We start from the raw sequence: 22613 nt of genomic DNA, 5'->3' as shown, positions 1-22613 counted from the left end.
TCCCCTCCCCCAACAGGTGGATGTTTTTGAAAAGAAACCACAGAGATTTTGTTACTTTTTCTTTTTTTGTTTTATTAAGTATTCATGAGAATTCGCCCTCTGCAGGGTTAAAATGCATGTTCTTGGGAAAAAGTGGTATTTAATGAAGGCGCTTTGAGCTGAATCAAAGAGCCTCATTCTTCTGAAAGTCCTTCTTCCCAGTCTCTGCATCCGGCTCCTATCAAAGGAAATCCACAGCCTTGGCTTTTCGTTGCTGTTGTCATGGAAATCGTTATAAGGATGGGATCGCGTGGACCAGAGGTCAGGATACAGTTGCTTTGGCTCCCAGCGCACGTGTCCCGGATGCCAGAGTCAGAGCTAATCAAATAAAGCAGTGATGACATTGGGCATTGCTGCATCTCCTCTCCAATATACAGTATTTGTCCTTTGCCTGAAGGCTCCAGGGACATAGGTAGGGAAAGCAGACAGGAGGAGGAAGGAAGAGGGAGCTAACTTTGCTGCTGGCTGCTGCTTAAGTGCGGAGCATGATGCTGAACAATTTCATTCATTCAGTATTTATGCAGCACCTACTGTGTGTCAGGCAGTGTGCTAAATATAAGCGCCATGGATAGTGAGAAAGCAGTGGTACCCACCATCACAGAAGTTACATCTGATGGAAAAGAAGACAAACAATGATACGAATAAATAGAATCATCCCACACCTTAATTTGAATGAGAAAGGAAATAAATAGGGTGCTAAGATAGAGAACTGCAGGGGCGTCCTGTTTAGCTTGGGTGGTCAGCTAAAATACCCTGGGAGAAGGAGAAACAGGCAGGGACCAGAACATACGGGGCCTGGAAGGTTTGGATTTTATCCCAGGGGTGGTGAGAAGCCATTGGGAGGTTGTGAGTGAAGCGTGACAGAATCGGATTCATGTTTTAGAGGATTGTTGTTCTGTGTGGAGATCGGATTATGGAAGGTATGAGGGGATATCCTTAGAAGGCTAACGCACCCTTCTAGGCCAGAGGAAATGGTCACCTGGGTTGGGGGAGTATTGATAGAGATGGCAAGAAGGGACAAACGTGGGGTTGATTGGGAATCGATGGGATGTGCAGATGAGGTTTGGTTAGCAACATTTAAGTGTGTTATTTCAGAACGTCCTTGCCATAACCCTAGGAGGTGGCTATCCCTATTTTCAACCCATTTTACTAATGAAGAGGCAGTCTCTGAGAGGTTGAGTAATTTACCTAAGGGCCCACAGCAATACATGTCCTATACCCTTACAACTTGGTTTGCCTAATATGGGTCCTATTAACTTTTATTGTCAGGCACTTACTATGTACCAGACTTTTCTTTAGTGTCTCGGAGGTTTCTCAGATTTGGCTGCACATCAGAGAAGTTAAACACCATTTTAAAATCACAGACTTCTGAATTCTGCCCCCTCCCCACCCCCCGCATTTAAAAATAAATCAAGTTTTGGTTGGAATTCAGGATCTGCATTTTTAAACAACCACACTGGGGGATTCTGGGGGAACCATAGGCTTTATTTATCCCTCAGAACACCCGTTTGAGTTCAGTGGTAGTATGTCTATTTTGCAGATGGGAAAACTGCCACTGAGGTTATATTAGTGTGACACATCTTATTTTCACCTGTTTTAAAATTAGTTAATTTTTGAGTAGAGAAAACTGGATCCAGCACTTGCTAATTCATGACCTTTGACAAGTGTCCTGACCTCTCTGAGCCCTTTTTCTAAAGCGAAGCAGCATCATCATGTGACGGCCGGGGACTGAGGAGGGAAAGCCAGTGAAGGCTTCAGAAACTTGAACAGGTGGCCGGGCACAGTGGCTCACTCCTGTAATCCCAGCACTTTGGGAGGCTGAGGCGGGTGGATCACTTGAGGTCAGGAGTTCGAGACCAGCCTGGTTAACATGGTGAAACCCTGTCTCTACTGAAAATACAAAAATTAGCCAGGTGTGGTCATACATGACTGTAATCCCAGCTACTCGGGAGGCTGAGGCAGGAGAATCACTTGAACCCAGGAGGCAGAGGTTGCGGTGAACTGAGATCACACCACTGCACTCCAGCCTGGGCAATAGAGTGAGACCCTGTCTCAAAAAAAAAAAAAAAAAAGAAAAGAAAAGAAAAAAGGAAAAAGAAAAAAAAAAAAAGAAAAGAGAAACTTGAACATGTTCTGTGACCTTTACACTCACTCACTGTGATGATGGAAAACCTAGAGAAAGGTGTTTTTTTTTTCTTTTTTTGAGACAGTCTCGCTGTGTCACCCAGGCTAGAGTGCAGTGGCCCCATCTCTGGCTCACTGCAAACTCTGCCTCCCAGGTTCAAGCAATTCTCCTGTCTCAGCCTCCGTAGTAGCTGGAATTACAGACATCTGCTACCACGCCCTGCTAATTTTTGTATTTTTAGTAGAGATGGGGTTTCACCATGTTGGCCAGGTTTCACTGAGTTGGTCTCTAACTCCTGGCCTCAAGTGATCCGCCCACCTCAGCCTCCCAAAGTGCTGGGATTATAGGCATGAGTCACCGCACCCAGTCAAAAGGTTTGTTGTATAAAGGACATGTAGGAGGGAATGTGTTCGAATGCACCTATCAGAGAGAACTGTATTCACTCTGCAAATATGGATACGATCTCCACTCTGGGATGAATTTGGGGCCAAGCTACAGGGATAAAGAGGAAACGTCAAGGTCTCTGCCTTTAAGGGGCTCCTAGTCCTAGAAGCAGGCTATAACAAGCAGAGTGATAAACTCTTTATTGGAGGAATATTTGGATTAGCTAAAGAGGAGGCCCTTAATTTTGCTTTGAGAGAGGAGCTGGTAGCTTTGGCTGTCTCTTTAAAGATGGAAATGAATTTCTGGTTAGACAAGGTACATGTATGTAGCCATTCTAGGAGGAAGCACCGGTGCATAAAAGGGCAGAGGCACACAGAGACAGAAAGCATATTCAATTTGACGTGGTATTGCTGGAATATAAGGTATCCAGGGGTAAAAAGGGCAGAGAGGATAGTACCAGTAATGGAGGCTGGAGCCCATTCACGAATGGTTTAATGAGCTTGGCTGAGGAGCTTTCGTTTTATCCCAAAGCCATAGGGAGCCACAGAAAGCTATTGAGCAGAGGAAGGTGTGGCCAGAATGGCTTGTAAAAATTGGCAGGATTCCAGGTGCAATGGTTCACACCTATAATCCTAGCACTTTGGGAGACAGAGGGAGGTCTTTTTCTGTGAGCCCAGGAGTTTGAGACCAGCCTGGGCAACGTAGTAAGACCCAGTCTCCAAAAAAAAAAAAAAAAAAAAGGCAAGTCCCCAGCTAAATCACAGGAGCCCTGATGTGCAGAATATCAGGCTCTACCAGCAGCAACGGAGCTTCCCTTAGCTACAGCATCTTCTCTCCAGATGGGCAGGTACCGCCTCTGTCCATTGCCCCCGCATCTAGAACCCTAAGATAATCATTTGGTTCTTTTCTCCCAGTTTCCCTCTATTGGGAGCTTTGGATACATCTCAGTGAACACCTGAGGCTTAAAACCCTCCTGATAGAGCACAGAAGACTCCTGAAAGCCATATATAGGATTCAAATCCTGCCAGTGCCACTTACCTTGCTGCAGATCTTGGGCAAGTCACCTGCCTTGCATAGAGTCTTTCTTGCCTAATAAGGGGGTATGATAATCCCAGCTGATTGGGCTGGTAGAAAGAACACTGGACCATGGATTTGAAAGGAGTCATTAAATTGAAAACTCTAAGACAGTGATCTCCTGGCCAGGCGTGGTGGCTCATGCCTGTAGTCAGGAATTCAAGACCAGCCTGACCAACATGGAGAAACCTCATCTCTACTAAAAATACAAAAATTAGCCAGGCATGGTGGCGCATGCCTGTAATCCCAGCTACTTGGGAGTCTGAGGCAGGAGAATCGCTTGAACCTGGGAGGTGGAGGTTGCTGTGAGCCGAGATCATGCCATTGCACTCCAACCTGGGCAACAAGAGTGAAACTGTCTCAAAAAAAAAAAAAAAAAAACGATTTCAAAATATAACATAACATCCTCATTGGCTCTCTCCTTTCATTCACCAGTGTCAGCTATTGGAAAATTTTAGTTTCTGAGCACATGATTTTATACGACCTCGTGGAACAGGGAGGCAGACAAGGTGTGGGGTTGATCTAATGACACCTGTTTTTTTTCCAGAGTCAATTTCTAATTAATTCCCACGGAATGTTTCCACTGGAAACAAACTAATCTGGAGACAGAAGCAATTCCAACAACCAAGATATATAATTGAGATAATCGCTGTGCACAAATGACATCTGTGAACAGCAGATGCTAACACCTGGCTCCAAGGAGAAAGTGGGAGATGGCGTCTGCTACAGGGCAGCGGTTGCTTTTTCTCTCCCCCTATTTGATTCATGCTTATGACCTTTGTCTCTTCCACAGAGGAAATACGTTATTTGCTTTCTGTTAAATAGAGAAGGATTTACACTGAACTCTTTAGTTGTTTACTTAATTCATGCCGGGGGCTGTATTCACCTCTTCTTGCTGAGAACAAAGCTGCCGCCAAGTCATTGTACCCTCTAAATGGCTCTGAAATGCATCCCCCCCATCTCTCTCTGCTTGTATTGCAGTCCACCTGAATATCTTGTACTTGGATTTCTCTCAAGTTGGCTGGCCTCCGGTCTTGTCTGAGCGATCTTTGTACGTCTGATCTTTGGAGAGAGAATTTTAAAATTTAAATGCAAAGTTGGTTCTTTGTATGTTCAAGATCCATGGGTAGTTTCTCATTGCCTTCAGCCTAAAGTCCAGGTTTCTTACCTTGACCTACAGGGATGCATATTTTGGCACCTACTGTCCTTTCACCCCTCACCCAAAGCTTGGAATGACTTTGTATCCTCTGCACCTGCCCTCACCCCTTCATCTTTGCCCAAGCAATGCCCTTGGCTGGGTTCTTGCATCTTCCCCTGATCCCTCTTTGCCTGATGAGCATCTAAGCATTCTGTGAAGCTGACTTTGGGTGTCCTGTCTTGGAGCCCTCTCGGACCTCCATGGGCTGGGTGAGGGTGCCGCCTCTCTTTCCTCACAATCTGCCCCTAAGTTAGTACTTGCCACTCCCTGCAATTATCCCTTTGTTTCCATCATTTTCTTTCCAACCCCTTAAAGGCAGGGACTGGAATGAGTAAACATAGTAAGAGACTTAGCCAAAGTCACAAAGGATTCATAAAAATCCCAGCCGGGTTTGAACTGAGGGAATCCGACTCAAGCACCTGGGAATTTAACTGCTCCCCCAACACCACCAATGCCTCCTGTTGGTCTTCTGCTGTCTTGGGGCTATTATATCCTTTTTAATTTTTTTTTTTTTTTTTTTTTTTTTAAGGCAAGGTCTTGGTCTGTCACCCAGGCTGGAGTGCAGTGGTGCAATCGCAGTTTATTACAGCATCAACCTCAAGCGGAATACAGGCGTGCACCACCGCACCTGGCTAATTGTTCTGTATTTTTGTTAGAGACAAGGTTTCTCTATGTTGCCCAGGCTGGTCTCGAACTCCTGGGCTCAAGTGATCCACCTGCCTCGGCCTCCCAAAGTGCGGGGACTACAGGCCACATCTTCCCTGGACACCCTGAGTGCTCCTGTAGTTCCTTCCACTTGGGAATTCTGGCTCAGCTCCGGTGTTTACTCAGATGGGGCCACACAGCCTCGTGCGACTCATATACCGTGAGCTGCCAGCGGTGGTTTGTTAGTAGCCTGAGGCTCTCTGTTAGTGCCCTGAAGACTAATAACCCTGGATTCATGCTCAGTGCCCTTAATTGGGACATTTGTCACTGTGTGTCGTGCATGCTTCCATGAGACACTGGAAATAATTAATAAGCACTGGGAAGATGACCCTGATGGGAGTCTTTTGTGTGTGGGCACCTGAGGAACATTTTTCCCCAGCCAGGAACTATGGAACAGGTGGCTTCCTGCGATGTTTTATTTGAAGAGCCTTTTTAAAAAAGATTATGTTGGAGTGAATTGATTCAATATTAACATAACCTCCTGTTGGAGAAGATAAAGACAGAGTTGTAATTGGTTGAAAACATGGTTATCACGGGCCTATTCACCCCACAAATATTGACACATTCAATGCTATGATGAATGAAGTGGGAAGAGACCAGTTTCATTATAGGCAGGAAGGCAGGGATATCTCCCCAAAAGGACCTGTTACTGTTTAGTCATGGAGGGCCTGTCAAAGTCGTGATAACTATTCTACAACAATGATATTGATGGGGAACATTGATTCTTTACACTCTGCCAGTCATGGTGCCAAATACATCAGCGTCATGACCTGATTGTATCCCCCAAACCCACTTGAGTGCAGTGAAATGAATTCTGCGACAGCAGGAGACTTTTCTGTTCTCAACCAGTGTGTGGGAGTGTGACTGTATACCGCAAGTGCTCAGTCAATGAGTGGGGAGAGACCGGACAGGTGTTGGCTAGACTCCAGAGGAGACAACTAGTATTGTGCCCATTATGCCATTTCTTTTCTTTTCTTTTTTCTTTTTTTTTTGAGTCAAAGTCTTGCTCTGTCACCGAGGCTAGAGTGGAGTGGCTCAATCATGGCTCACTGCAGCCTCGACCTTCCAGGCTCAGGCAATCCTCCCGCCTCAGCCTCCCAAGTAGCTGGCACTAGAGGCGTGTGCCACCATGCCCAGCTAAGTTTTTTTTTTTTGGAGAAGTGAGGTTTCACCATCATGCCCAGCTAATTTTTGTTTGTTTTTGTAGAAATGAGGTTTCACCACGTTGCCCAGGCTGGTCTGAAACTCCTGGGATCAAGCGATCCTCCAGCCTCAACCTCCCAAAGTGCTGGGATTTCAGGCTTGAGCCAACATGCCCAGTCTATGCCCATTTTATATAGGAGGAGGCTCTGCATAGAGGAAAATCAAAGTCACAGAGATGGGTGGAACTGAGATTTAAAAAAATATATTTTGAAAGAATTTAAAACTTACAGAGAAGTTGCAAGAATAGTTCAAAGGGCTCATTTAAGTTTTTCACCCAGATTCACCAACTTTTAATATTTTTCCACATTTGCGATCTAGTTCTCTGTATAAATTATATTTTCTGAATTATCTGAAAGCAAGTTAAAGACATGGTACCCCTGTTTCCTAATCAAAATCACAAAATTTGCTATTGATAAAAATTCTTCCTTCCTTCCTTCCTTCTTTTCTTTTCTTTTCTTTTTTTTAGACAGAGTTTCACTCTTGTTGCCCAGGCTGGAGTGCAATGGTGCCATCTCGGCTCACTGCAACCTCTGCCTCCTGGGTTCAAGCGATTCCCCTGCCTCAGCCTCCCAAGTAGCTGGGATTACAGGCATGCACCACCATGCCCAGCTATTTTTTGTGTGTGTGTTTTTTTTTTTTTTTTTGAGATGGAGTCTGGCTCTGTCGCCCAGGCTGGAGTGCAGTGGCCGGATCTCAGCTCACTGCAAGCTCCGCCTCCCAGGTTTACACCATTCTCCTGCCTCAGCCTCCCGAGTAGCTGGGACTACAGGCGCCCGCCACCTCGCCCGGCTAGTTTTTTTTGTATTTTTTGGTAGAGACAGGGTTTCACCGGGTTAGCCAGGATGGTCTCGATCTCCTGACCTTGTGATCCGCCCGTCTCAGCCTCCCAAAGTGCTGGGATTACAGGCTTGAGCCACCGCGCCCGGCCTTTGTGTGTGTTTTTAATAGAGACAGGGTTTCTCCACGTTGGTCAGACTGGTCTCAAACTCCAGACCTCAGGTGATCTGCCCGCCTCAGCCTCCCAAAGTGCTGAGATTACAGGTGTGAGCCACCTGCCCAGCCTAAAAATATTTTCTAATCCAGGAGTTGGCAAACTAAGACCCAAAAACCAAGTCCAGCCAACTGCATATTTCTTTGTGTGTGTTTTTTTTTTTTTTTTTGGCATTTATTTTATTATAGCTAGTGAGCAAAGAATTTTTTTTGTTTTTAAATGGTTACATTTAAGGTGGTTCTATAAATGCCCACATATATACTTGATTTTGCCTCTTGACCTGCCAAGCCTAAAATAATTATTATCTGGCCCCTGATCTTGTCTGCTGTCTATTTAAATTTTGCCAATTAACCCCAATGTCCTTTTTAGCAATTTATCTCCCAATTTAGGATCCAACTTGGAATGTAAAACTGCTTCCATTATTTTCATGGTGTCATAGTTCCTCAGTCTGTCTTTTTTTATGATACTGACATTTTTGGAGAGCTCAGGCCAGTTGCATTGTAGAATGTTCCTCAATTTTGGGTGAACTGGAATTTGAATCCCTATTTTTTCCAATTTCAGATTGATTTTTATTTATGCAGGTCTGAGATTTTTATTTATGCAGATCTGAGATTCCCAGGACACAGGACTCCCCATTTTAAAACCAGTAAGTCCCAGACCAAAAGGGATGAGCTTGTCATCCTAGCACCAGTGTCTCAAGCACTGAGTAATCCTGGGGAAGATAAAATCTCCTTACCTTGGCCACCCTCCACCTGGCCTTGCAGTAAGGCCAGTTCTCAAAAGGTGCCTGGTGGATTTAGCAGAAAGGGTAATGAACCAAATGCCAGTGTGAGAACCTGTCCCCTTCCAAACAGGCCTTTTGTCTTCTGTCTTCCCATGTTTCTCGTTAGAGAAATTCTCACCATCCACATGTGCTGGCCTTTTTTCCCTCTGTTTATGCATGTGAGCTGTATTGATATTTTTGCGTGTATTTTAGGCAATTAAAGTAATGGCAAAAAGTAACGGCATTAAATTAATGGCAAAAACCGCAGTTACTTTTGCACCAACCTAATAACTGGTTTATTGTTTTTGCTGTTGTATGCAACTACCACAATTTATCTTATCCATGTTACTGTTTATGGGTATGTGGGTTTTGTTATGAATAGAGCCACTGTGAACTTTTTTTTGTGCATTATTTTATGGGAGGGGAGCAAATGTATGCATTTCTGTAGGGTGCATAACTAGAAGTGTTATATCTCTGGGTCATAGTACACATGGTTTTTGGCTTTAGCAGATACTACAAAATAAATTTCCAAGGTACCTGTAGACATTTACACCCCCATCAGCAGAATATGAAAGTCCTACTGGCTTCCTGTTATGGCCTGCACTTGGTATTACTATCAGTTGTTGGCGTTTTAGCCATTCTGAGGGAAGGGGAATATTTTTTATTCTATTTTGCACTTTTCTGATGTTCACCTTTTCAAAGTATATCATCCATTTAGATATTTATTTTTACCTGTCCAAGGTGTATGCTTATTTTTCTGTTGGTTTGTGTGTATTTTTCTTAGTGATTTGTGGGATACTTTGGTAGAAGCTCTTTGCTACATATGTCTACTGCCATTATTTTCTCTCACTTTAGGGTTGACCATTACATTTTCTTGGTGTAATGTTGAGTCTTTTTATGAAAAGAAATTCTTGATTTTGAGGTAATCTAATGGGTCAATCTTAAATATCTTGGAATCCAAATTTTAAATCAGTTGGTCAGGCAGAGGGTGTTCGGGTTGGCTGGATATTCTGGTGAGGTGGGAGTGGTGCAGGATGATGGAAAGTCTACCTCCGTGGCCAAGACTCTGTGAAACTCCCAAATTTGAGACAGGTCTCAGTTAATTTAGAAAGTTTATTTCGCCAAGGTTGAATATGCGGGCCTGTGACACAGCCTCAGGGAGTCCTGACGAAGTGCCCAAGGTGGTCGGGGCACAGCTTGGTTTTATACATTTTAGGGAGACTTGAGACATCAATCAATATGTGTAAGAAGTACAATGGTTTCATCCAGAAAGGCGGGGACAACTCGAAGCAGGGAGGGGGTTTCCAGGTCACAGGTAGGTAAGAGACAAATGATTGCATTCTTTTTTTTTTTTTTTAATTATACTTTAAGTTCTAGGGTACATGTGCATAACGTGCAGGTTTGTTACATATGTATACTTGTGCCATGTTGGTGTGCTGCAGCCATTAACTCGTCAGCACCCATCAACTCGTCATTTACATCAGGTATAACTCCCAATGCCATCCCTCCTCCCCCCCCCCGCCCCCGCCCGTGGTAGGCCCCGGTGTGTGATGTTCCCCTTCCCGAGTCCCAGTGATCTCATTGTTCAGTTCCCACCTATGAGTGATTTTGAGTTTCTGATAAGCCTTTCCAAAGGAGGCAGTCAGAATACGCATCTATCTCAGTGAGCTGAGGGATGACTTTGAATAGAATGAGGGCAGATTTGCCCTGAGCAGTTCCCACCTTGAATTTTCCCTTTAGCTTAGTGACTGGGGGTCTCAAGATATTTAACTTTCCCTACTCATGGTTCTGTCCCTCCGTGCCCAATCAGTTTCTGCTGGGATTTGAATTACACTGGTGGTTTCCAAGCTCGTGTGGGTGTGTGCACACACACACGGTGTGTGTTTTCTTTTTAGTAAAATAATCCACTTATTAAAGAGAAATCTCATTAAAATGCCCTCTGCCCTGACCATTAATAGTGTAACTGAAAATTGGGTTCATTGCTGGCCGCCTCATATAGAGTCCAATTAACAAGGACCAGGCCTGGTACAAGAAAAGTGAGTTTATTTTTGAAGCTAGCTTGGGAGAAGGGCACAAAACATTATACTTTAAATGTGCCTCTTTACCTTTGGAGCAAAAAGCAGACACTTCCATAAGGTAACGGGGAGAGTGAGCAAGGGTAAGGGGGTCTCCCTGCTATCAGGTAGTTACCTGGTGGGCAGTTGAGTTGGCACTTTTCTGGGCAAGAGTAAGTTGTAAAAGTGGCCGAGTGGTCATGCCTTGGGCATACCCTCCTGAGGCAACCCCCTGGAGGGGGTTCTTTCCTGGGGACATGCTTCGATCTGCAAGTCAACTGTGCTCTGGAGGAGAAACTCATCTCGGAGCACACAGAGGAACTTGCTCTATAGGGAATGTTGGGTGAGGGGGAAGTGAGAGGTTATTTTGCATTTCAAAAAGGGCTAAGTAGGAGGTAGAGGGAAAGGGGAAAGAAAAGAGAAAAAAAAAACCCAGTGTCTTAGAAAAAAGGGGGTACTTGGTTGTAATTGGGCTTCCCTTGTTTCTCCCAGAGTACCCTCCTTCTGGCTTTGAAGAAAGGGACCAGCTCGGGTATGTGGGGTCTGGTGAATAAGGCTGTGGTCACCCTCCCTGTCCAGGTCATTTCCTCCTACAGAGGGGAATCCTGCCCACATGTCCCACCCCTTGTCCTTCCTGTGGACACTGTGGGTATCTGGGTTAGAGACCTATGCACGGAGGATGGGGGAGCACTCCTGGTGGTGGGCTTCTTCCCGGGGGTGCATGCCGTGCCAGGCTACAGAGTCAGGCAGCCCTGGCTCACCCTGCAGGTTCACTGATGCGGCTGAGCTCACGTGTCTGCCACAGTCTCTCAGTACACCATGTGGGTCGAGTTCATACTATGTCAGGACCCAGAGTTGAACAAGAGCCAGGTGGCCCTCCAGGAGCCTGGTGTCCAGTGGGGAGACAGACGTGGAGGCACAAGACATGGTGCTGTTTAGGGGAGCAAAGGGGTGCTGGAATATAATAAAAGAGGGATGTGAATGAGACGGGGCTCAGGGAGGGCCTTTTTTGGATGTTTTATCCTGCTCTTCTATTTTTCTTTCTCTCTTTGGAGCATCAGTGTGATCTAGATTCATCATCACCAGAGAGGACGTCAGGATAGAAGCTTTTGAAGTCTGTTCAGTGGTGGAGGATTCAAGTAGTCTTTAGATCCTAAAATACAAAAAATTAGGAGGACTCTTGAACCCTCAAAGAAATAGACTTAAGACAAGTGAAAAGAGGCCTGCTTTGCTCAGCAGGTGGTGAGCATATTCCACAGGGCTCACAGGAAAAAGCTGTGGACTTAAAAGAGACCTCAGTTCAGATTCTACCTCCTTCACTATTAGCTGTGTGACATTGACGAGTTAACTAACCTGTCTGTGCCTCAGTTTCCTCATCTGAAACTGAAAACAGCTACTTCCTAGAAATGTTACTTGTTATAAATCAACACGTCTTAATCAGCTCAGGCTGCCATAACAAACTACCGTAAACTAGATAGCTTCAGCAACAGACATTTATTTCTTATAATTCTGGAGGCTGGAAGTCTGAGATCAGGGTACCAGCATGCCTGGGTTCTGTTGTGGGCTCTGTTCCTGGCCTACACACAGACAAATGCCTTCTCTCTGTGTCCTCACATGGTGGAGAGAGTGGAAGAAACTTTCTGGTGTTTCTTCTTCTAAGGGCACGAATCTCATCATGGGGGCCCCACCCTCATTACCGAATCTAAACTTTATTACCTCCTCAAAGCCTCATCTCCTAATACCATCACGTTAGGGGGTGGTTTCAACATATACGTTTCTAGGGGATGGAATTCTGTCTCTGGCAACATGGTAAATGTCATGCGCGTCCGTGTGAAGAGACCACCAAACAGGCTTTGTGTGAGCAACGTGGCTGTTTATTTCACCTGGGTACAGGCGGGCTGAGTCCGAAAAGAGAGTCAGCGAAGGGAGACAAGGGTGGAGCCGTTTTATAGGATTTGGGTAGGTAAAGGAAAATTACAGTCAAAGGGGGTACTTGGTTGTAATTGGGCTTCCCTTGTTTCTCTGGCGGGCAGGAGTGGGGGTTACAAGGTGCTCAGTGGGGGAGCTTTTTGAGCCAGGATGAGTCAGGAAAAGGAACTTCACAAGATAATATCATGGCTTAAGGCAAGGACCGACCATTTTCACTTCTTTTGTGGTGGAATGTCATCAGTTAAGGCGAGGCAGGGCATTTGCACTTCTTTTGTGATTCTTCAGTTACTTCAGGCCATCTGGGCGTATATGTGTAAGTCACAGGGGATGTGATGGCTTGACATGGGCTCAGAGGCCTGACACTGACCTCAGGTGATCCGCCTGCCTCGGTCTTCCAAAGTGCTGGGATTATATGTGTGAGCTACTGCGCAAGGCTGACATTCTTAATATGTTTGCATTTGACAATTTTGTTTGATGTGAGGACTGTCTCTAGTTTGAACTGTGGGTGATTCCCTTCAGGGAAAGCCTTAATGTTGAAGGTTGGTTCTTCCAAGTACCCTGACAGGATGTCAAGGCCTGGGGTATGTTGAGATTAGCCTTCCAAAGACACCATTTCTTAACTAGAATGCTTTCCCTGTGGTGTTTGTGATGCAGTATTTTAAAATCCCTTCAGTTGTTCAACTAGACTCAGAAATCCAGGTTCTAACCACTCTGCCCAAAGACTGGAAGTTTTCCTCTCCACACCTTATTCTCTATGTCTAGTCAACTCATCTAATAGCTTAACAAATCCTAGCAATACATTTTACCCAGGTATTTAAAGCAGGCAGATGGCTTCGCGTAGAGAAGTAATGCTATTCATCAGTTTGTAGTTGATGTATATGTGATAGGAATCTCAATTGGCCTCACACTGAATGAAACAGAGATGGGTGAGGGGAGAGAATGCCTAGATTTAGCTCAGGAACAGAGACTTGTATGTAGAGGGGTCTTTGGGGTGGCCCAGGAAGGGCATGGGTTTGGAGTCTCAACCACTAGCACACGAGTCTGACCTTGGGCAAATCACTTTTCCCTGGGCTGCAGTTTTCTCATTTGTGAAATGATGATGGCTGGCTGCTTCCTTATAGGGCTGTTGTAGGCTATAGTGATAATGAATTATCAAGCGGCCACGCAGTGCCTAATGTAGTGAGTGTTGAAGAAATCTCCTTCCTTTCTTTCCCCGTCATTGAGTAATTAGGAAAGAAAAATATTGAGCCCACTAAGGGTGAGGATCCATACACAGAACAGGTAAACAGTAAATAATTGTTACTCTATCACAGGGTTTTGGATGGAATCACTTTGATCCAACTTTTTTGGTAGATTAGCATCAATTAACACTATGGCAGTGTTTGGTTTTGCTTTTTTAAGAGATGGGGTTGCCCGAGCTGGAGTGCAGTGGTGTGATCATAGCTCACTGCAGCCTTGCACTCCTAGGCTCAAGGAATCTTCTTATCTCACCCTCCTGGGTAGCTGGGACTACAAGTGCTCCACTATGCCCAGCTAATTTTTTTACCCTTTATAGAGATGAGGTCTAGCTATGGTGTCTAGGCTGGTCTGAAACTCCTGGCCTCAAGTAATACACCCACCTCGGCCTCCTAATGTGCTAGGATTACAGGCATAAGCCACCATGCCTGACAGATAGCAATGTTTTTTGAGTATTTACTCTGTGGCCAACATCATGTATGCATTACCTCCTTTAACTCACTCACTCATTCGTATCTGGGTTTTGGGTGGTAACCCAGTTCAAATTGGCTTGCATAGAAAAAGGGAAGTTATTGGCTAAAATATCTGAAAAGTTCTGAGGCTAGGACTGCCTTCAGGTTTGGCTAGATCTAGGTACCCCAATTATGTCATCAAGATGATGTGTCTTGCCACCCATTTCACCTCAATGTCAGCTTATATCTTACGCCTGTTCTGTCTTGTATTCTTAGGCAGACTCTTCCATCTTGCCCAGACTTTCCAAGCTTTTATCCTGCTTCAGAAAGAGTGAACTTTATTTTCATAGTCTCAGCAAAAATCTTGGTGTCAACCGTGTTATTATTACAGAACCAACCCAACCACTATGGCCAACAGGAGGTGATGCTCTGATTGTATAGGCTGGGTCATGTGCCCCTGTCTGAGCTTGGGGAGCAGGATCTGCACCATCAAAGCACATGGATGTTTGGAGGTGGACATTTATCACAGGGAAGATGGGGTCCTTCTCTCAAAAGAATGGGGAGTAGATGCTGGGCATGTACCATACCACATTTTCCATACAGAGCGTCTGTAGTGGGCACTATTGTTTCTGAGGGAGTGTAAGGTAGTGGCTTAGAGTGGAAACTTGGTGACCAGACTACCTGTGTTCATAATCCAGCTCTGCTATTCAGTACTTGAATGACCATCACTAAGTCACTCAACCTCTCTATTCCTCAGTTTCCTCAACTATAACAACAGGAATGGTGGTTGACCCTACCTCAGAGTGCTATTCTGAAAGTTAGATGAATTAATACATGAAAAGTGTTCAGAGCAGTGCCCGGCACAGAGTAACAGCTCATCCTCATAACCTTCGTGCATGGCATCCCCTAGGCTTGTACAGTGCACAACTGATACAGCTGTACTCAGCAGTCCTACTCGATCAGTGCAAATCACTTTGTCCCCCATTTTTTGGATGCTGATATGGCTTGGCTATGTTCCCACACAAATCTCATCTTGAATCAAAAGTAGCTCCCATAATTCCCATGTGTCATGGGAGGGAGCTGCTGTGAGGTGTTTGAATCATGGGGAGTGGGTCTTTCTCATGCTGGTCTTGTGACAGTGAATAAGTCTCAGGAGATCTGATGATTTTTTAAAAGGGAGTTTCCCTGCACATGCCCTCTTGCTTGCAGCCGTGTAAGACATCCCTTTGCTTCTCCTTTGCCTTCTGCCATGATTGTGAGGCCTCCCCAGCCATGTGGAACTGTGAGTCCAGTGCACCTCTTTCCTTTATAAATTATTCAGTCTCAGATATGTCTTTATTAGTAGAGTGAGAACAGACTAATATGGATGGGAAAAATCAAAGTTCAGAAACCTGCCCAAGGTCACAGGCTTATAGACAGAGGTACTGGGACTGAAATCCAATTCTGCCTGACCTTTGGGTCTGCTCCTAACCACCACATGATACTGTATGATGTTAAACATCCCCCTGGTGGTAGAGAACATAGAGAGAATGCAACCTCTCCTTCCCTCCTGTTCTTTGACCCTAGATGGTGCTCATCTCATCTTACCCCTGTGAACTCCAGGCTTCCAGGACCCACAATTGCAGAAGAGTCAGGGCCTCACCAAATATCCCCAGACCAAAGCTTAGCAGCACTTAATTTATGCATAAGATCTGGAAGTATGTTTCCCTCTATAAGTACAGTGTGGGGAGGACTGGAAATGAACATTTTTGCCATTTACTAGAAGAAGGTCCAATCCCAAGGGAATAGTAGGCAATGAAGCCCTCCATAGATGCCTACCTTGAACAGATCTGGGGAAGCCGGGCTGATTTAATTAGAGAACAATGGAATGACTTAGTATGTGCTGGAGGAAGATGCTTTTTCTAGCGATTGAAAGTGTTTTGGTGCTTTGTACCCACATACTCTTGCCATTGTTCTATTGATTTTACAAAAAAGTAAAAATTGGAAGAGAAACAAAAATTGAATGAACTTAAACTAAAATCAAATCAGTTGTGTTGTTGAGGGTCTATTGGGGTCCAGCCCACACTAGGTCGGGAGAGAGATGGAAATTGCGGGGCCTTCATCTCACCCTAAACCTTTCCACCACTGAAAGGCCTGGTCCATGGGGACGTGATGGTTACTCGGAGTCGAAAGATGGGAAGTGTCAGCTGTCACCTCAGGTCCTCATTGTCACACTGGCCACAAGGGTTGGAGAGTGAACGTCAATAATTCTTCCTCATCGCCTGTCAGCCCAGCCACCTTTACTCCCCACTGCTCTCTGACGGCTCTGCCCAGAGCTCCTCAGGGGAAGGCATTTTCAAAGGCGTGTCTGGCCAGTGTTGTACCGCTGAAGGATCTGATCTCCGTCCTAACATGACTTGCCACCGACTTCATAAAAACATCAGTCAAACAGCCTCCGTATGAAAATAATGTGCAGTGAATTCTTCTTATGCTGGGTCATCCATAATAGAAAACCAGCCAGAGGTGGCCCCGTATTTCTTTCTGCTCCCTAAAATGTAATAAATGGAATCTTTTAAAGCTTATCATGAAGACAGCTTGTCAGCAGCGGCCCAGGACCTGCCCCGTGGAGGTGCTGGGCTGGGAGATTCCTGGTCTGGCCCATCCAGATCCTATTAAAATCTAGACCTGCTTGACTTGTGTGCCTCTGGGTCACTGACCTCCCTCTACCCATCCCAGTGGGACAGGAAGGCCAAAATTCCTCCTTAAGATGGTCAGTGCCAAGGCCGTGCTTATCCTGACTGTGTAAACTTGGCCCCTTCTTTTGGCTTCTGCTTCATTTTCTTTCTAAAATGGAGTTTAAAATTCCCCCTTCTGAAAGGAGCCCACAGTGACCATCGTTACCGTTTTGTAATGTTTTCTCACTGCCAGATGCTGTGTAAGCACTTTACATGTTTTCACCCATGTATCCTGCAGGCATTCCATGATGGAACCATTCCCATTTTATAGAGAAGGAAACTGAGGCATAGGAAGATGGTGTTGCTGGGAGAAGCAGACTCCCACGGGTCTGGCTCCAGTGCCCCAGCTCTGAACCACACATACAATGCAATCTGGCCCTGAGTGTTGGTAACGTTGGTTTCCTTCCTCTGTCCTTCGGAATGAATGTGTTAATCCCTGGCAGGTTCCAGGAATGATGCATATTTCCACCACATTTGCTCAAACTCTGTGTTCTGTCATTTTACAGACTCCCAACCTAGTCCAGGCTCTCCTGATGCTGCTGCCTAAGAGGTTTCTGTTACAGCACAAAACCATTGAGCTGTTTTCTCTGCAACAGAGCTCTCTCTCTATTTGGATCCATTCTATCTGTGTGGTCAGACCTTCCAGTGAGTGGCTTTCTATGAGGGGCGGTGAAGCTCAGTGGTTAAGAGCTTGGCCTCTGGTGTTGGAGCAAGCAGGCTGTCCACAGACCAGCTCTGTGATGGTGAACAAGTCACTTCCCCTCTGTGTGTCTCAGAGTCCGCCTTTATCAAAAGGTCCTAATGGTGGCACCTTTCTCCTAGAGGTGCTGTGGGGATTTCATGAAGCAAGGCAGAGAAAGCACAGTGCCGTGAACATGGTCTCCAAGCAACAGTGGCAGGTGGGGCGGCTAATGCCAAAACCATCAAGGCCGAGATAATCCTATCTCCAGCCCAGTATGAGCTAAGAAGGCCAGCAGCTGTCTCCATTGACTGCTGTCTGTGTTCATCTCTGTCTGGGGATAAGTCATCCCTCTCTCTGCTTGCTCCAAGGAAAGAAGGGAAAGGAAAGAGTGAAAGGAGCTGGGCACATTCCTCAGCCCCCGGGCTCGAAACTCCCTGAGCCTAGTACAAACACATCCCATCCTCCCATCCCACCACATACTGCCATATATCTCTCAAACTCCCTGAGCCCAGTACAAACACCACCTGGAAAGTCTCCGATAAGGAGACAGCCGTTCAAGGTTACTGAAAGCGCGGGAGCCAAAAGAATTTCTTTGTTCCCCTGCAACTTTCGGGCTATAAAAAGCAAACGCTCGCATTGATCGGGGCCCTCTTGTATACTGTGTAAAGGAGGGACCAGGTTCGAACTTGTAGTAAAGATCCTTGCCGCTTGGCTTTGACTCTGGACTCTGGTGGTCTTCTTTGGGGAACAGACAGTCTGGGCATAACAAGAGCATTTCTGGATCGTGCACCATTATGCCATCTATAAAATGGGGATAAAAATAGAGCCTGCTTTCTCCGGGGGCTCTGAGGACCGGCGGGATCATGCTGCCGAAACCCTCTGCTGAAGTAGGGGCTGGGCAGATGGGAACTGTGTCATCGTGTTCTGCTTTGCCCTGTTGCTTTATTTACAATGACTCTCTCTTGCCTCCTGGCTCCCAGCCCAGCTCCTTGGCCTGGCAGAGGGGCCCTGCGTGAGGCCTCCTCTTCCACCATTAGTTATCTGACATCATCTCCCTTGATGGCCCATCTGCTCCCGCCGCCCAGACCTTTTGTTCTTTGCACACTGCGCTGTGCCGATTCTTCCATTTCTCTCCACTTCCACCCCTTCCGCCCCAGCTGGAGCACCTCCACTGCCTCCTTCCTGCAGGACCATGGCGGCCGTCTCACTGTCTATCCTATTTCCAATCTGGTCCCACCCTCCCCACAGCAGCCAGAGGGAGATTAGGCCACCTACCTCCTTAGAAACCATCCATGGCTTCCTGGCAGACTGAAATAAAATCTAAGCTTTGCAGCCCAGCTCACAAGCCTCAGTGATGTGACCCCTGTGCACATCTTCAGCATCTCCCCCTCCTCTCCTTCTCTGTACAGCTGCCTGGCCGCACTAGTGAGCTTTCTGTTCCTCAGCACCACCGTTAGTTCCTGTCTCTGCCTCAGGGCCTTTGTACTTGCTATTGCTGCTGCCCAGTGCACTCTGCACATGGCCATCTGCTTTGCATCTTGTTTTGTTTTTTTGTTTTTTTTTTTTTGAGACAGAGTTTCAGTCTTGTTACCCAGGCTGGAATGCAATGGTGCGATCTCGGCTCACTGCAACCTCCGCCTCCTGGGTTCAAACAATTCTCCTGCCTCAGCCTCCCAAGTAGCTGGGATTACAGGCATGTACCACCATACCCGGTTAATTTTTTTGTATTTTTAATAGAGATGGGGTTTCATTCACCATGTTGGTCAGGCTGGTCTTGAACTCCTGACCTCAGTTGATGCGCCCTCTCGACCTCCCACAGTGCTGGGATTACAGGCATGAGCCACTGCGACCGGCCCTTCCTTTGCATCTTTTAGGTCTTAGCTTAAATGCTTCTCCTTCATAAGTCCTCTGACTTCTGCTTAAAAGAGGGTCTGGCTTTGCCCTGCCTGCCTGCAGGGGAGCCCTATCACCCACCTCCTAGCCATGGCAGAGGCACTTGAGTCACCTGCTGGAAAATAAGACCAGGCCTGACATCTCACTTCCTCTGTCCATTATGCTCTAACAAGGCCAATTACCTTCCCTTGCTCTACATCCATTTTCTCAGTGTGTCTCAATCCCTCCCATTTGCCGAGTGAAATGGACCCCCAGCCCTCTTTTGCTGGGCCCAACTGCAGGAATATATTGTTCTCAGGGGCTGGAAAAGGGGGTTTTGTGAGTTATGGCACATCCCTCTCTGAGCCCCGAATGTTGACCTTAGGTGATTTCTAAGAGTGTTTTCTGTTCAGAGATACAGAAAAGGGGGATAAGAGGGCCGACGGGACTTATTGTAGACCTCCTAAATGTTCAGCACTCTGAATGTGCAGGCATCCTGCTGTGAGCTGAACATGATAAATGACCTGAGTTAGGCCGGGCGTGGTGACTCACACCTGTAATCCCAGCACTTTGGGAGGCCGAGGCAGGCAGATCACAAAGTCAGGAGTTCAAGACCAGCCTGGCCAATATGGTGAAACCCTGTCTCTACTAAAAAACACAAAAATGAGCCATGCATCGTGGCGGGCGTCTGTAGTCCCAGCTACTCCAGAGGCTAAGGCAGGAGAATCACTGGAACCCGGGAGGTGGAGGTTGCAGTGAGCCGAGATCGCACCACTGAACTCCAGCCTGGGCGACAGAGCAAGACTCTGTCTCAAAAAAAAAAAAAAAGGCTGAGTTTGAGTTCAGAAGAGGCAGCTGCCAGTTGCAGAATGGATTTAGGGTATGTTCATGAATATGGCTTTCTCCAGTGGGGCATGTCAGTCACCTGGGGCCATGTACATAAGTAATTGGATGAATCTTGATGACTCCACTTTGCTAGGATAGGAGGCCTACTGTGTGCAGGTGGGAGGAAAAGTGAGAAAGAAAAGTCTGAGAGAGAGCTTTTTTTTTTTTTTTTTTTTTTTTTTTGAGACGGAGTCTCGCTCTGTCACCCAGGCTGGAGTGCAGTGGCCAGATCTCAGCTCACTGCAAGCTCCGCCTCCCGGGTTCCCGCCATTCTCCTGCCTCAGCCTCCCGAGTAGCTGGGACCACAGGCGCCGCCACCTCGCCCGGCTAATTTTTTTTTGTGTTTTTAGTAGAGACGGGGTTTCGCCGTGTTAGCCAGGATGGTCTCGATCTCCTGACCTAGTGATCCGCCCGTCTCGGCCTCCCAAAGTGCTGGGATTACAGGCTTGAGCCACCGCGCCCGGCCCTGAGAGAGCTTTATCTAAGTCGGTGGCTGTCAGCCTTCTAGTGAAAGCTGTGAACCCAGGAAAATGCTAAATGCTCACATGCAGAATATTTTGCATACCATTTTAAAGGGGGTCTGTGGACCCACTTTTAACCCTGAACCCTGGTTAAGAAACTTCCACTTGGCTGGTTCCCATAGGCCTTCAAACCACCTCCTCCAGGAAGCCTCCCTTGATTCCCATCCTGCGTTTCCACTGTGCCGGTGTCCCCCGCTTCCCTCTACTGCACAAAGAGGTTGTCAGCGGTTCTTGCCTGTCTCCCACTGAGAGGGCAGGGGCCGGCTTGATTGTTCCCTGTATGTCCAGTGCCTGACACTGAGTGGGCGTCAGCAAGGATTTGCTGAATGGGACTGAGGAATAGCTCCTGGCGATGCACCAGGGGTGACGTTGTGAGTGGGCTCAGAACCTGGCTGCTTCAAATGCAAATTTATTTGCTTTCCCCCAGGTGTGGGTTGATGAATAGTTGTGAAGACATGATGGTCGCCTGTAAATTAATCCCCTGCCTGGAAGGGGCTGGGCTGAGCTAGAGAGGAAGGACATTCAAGGAGGCAGCCTCATGAGGAGGCCTCTCCTCTCCCCTCATCTCCCCTCCCCTACCCTCACCTCCCCTCCCCTCTGCTTTCCCTTGTCCTCCCCTCCCCTTCCCCTTCTCCCTCCCCTCCCCCCTCACCTCTCACCTCCCCTCTCCTCCCCACCTCCCTTCCCCTCATCTCTCACCTTCTCATGTTCTTTTCTTCTCTTCTCCACCTCTTGCCTGGTCCAGCTGGAGCAGAGTGAAGCCAAGTGTGAGGAGGCCTTGAAGACCCAGAAGGTGCTCACGGCGGACCTGGAGAGTATGCACAGCGAGCTAGAGAACATGACACGGAACAAGAGCCTGGTACCTGTCCCTTCCTGCAGCTGCAGGGACCTGGGCCACCATAGGCCTCTGGGAGCCAGTGTGGGCCTAGTGTGCGCTCAGCACTATAGGAAGTACAAGGACATTTGTTGTAAACCTACCGGGTAGCACCTTGGAGGCACAGACATCCATTGTAGGCCTCTTGTGTGCTCAGCTCTGTGACAGGGACAGGGGGACTTATTGTAGACCTACTAGGTGCTCAGCGTTCTGAATGTGCAGGCATCCTACTGTAAGCTGAGCATTATAAAGATATGAGGCATTGATGAGGCTCAACTGTGTGCTCCCATCTGCCATGATAAGCAAGGAAGTCTGTTTGGACAGAATGGGTGCTCAGTGCTGTGAATGTGCATCTGATGTGAGCTTGCTATTTGCTCAGTACCCAGTGTGGGAACACAGGTGTATACTGTGTGCCCACCCTGCTCGCCACTCTAAGCGGTTCTCAGATATCTGCTGTGGTCCTACTGTGTGCTCACCATCATGAGCTGGAACTTGGTCCTTATTGTGGGGCTACTGCATGTCCCCTCTAGTAAGTGGAGACAAGGGCATCTCTTGGCCCACTTAGGCTCATTACCAGGCGAAGATTTCAGCCATTTATTATAGAACTACCCGTGCTCACCCCTGAATGGGGACACATGGACATATATTGTCGATTTATTATTTTGGTGAAAATTGGATGTAGGTTTCCAAGTCCCTTGTCTGGGTGTACGGGGTTGGCTTAGATTTATACTCAATGTATAAAACCCTAAAGTTTAGGTATAGAGTTTTATAGGCAAATGCTTATCTCAAGACCTCTGTGGGCCTTTTTATCCCTTATTTTGTTGGAACTTGCCTACAAGCATTCATACACACACATACACGTACATGTGCACATGTGTATACACAGGAATGAATGTACATATTCATATGCGA

At 46.7% G+C, this 22613-nt stretch overlaps 1 protein-coding gene across 2 annotated transcripts in view; it reads left to right on the top strand.

Annotated features, from left to right (window-relative positions):
* MYO18B (myosin XVIIIB) overlaps positions 1-22613 on the top strand; it is a 300206-nt gene that overhangs the window by 191649 nt on the left and 85944 nt on the right. For both annotated transcript variants that reach the window (XM_050745880.1, XM_050745879.1), the window contains exon 35: positions 21573-21686. In XM_050745880.1, coding sequence (XP_050601837.1) covers positions 21573-21686 — 114 coding nt within the window. The remainder of the gene's footprint in view (positions 1-21572; positions 21687-22613) is intronic.

The sequence above is a fragment of the Macaca thibetana genome, chromosome 10, assembly GCF_024542745.1.
Source record: "Macaca thibetana thibetana isolate TM-01 chromosome 10, ASM2454274v1, whole genome shotgun sequence".
Classification (NCBI taxonomy): Eukaryota; Metazoa; Chordata; class Mammalia; order Primates; family Cercopithecidae; genus Macaca; species Macaca thibetana.
Note: the sequence above shows the minus strand (reverse complement) of the source record. Positions and strands in the feature narration are given on the sequence as shown.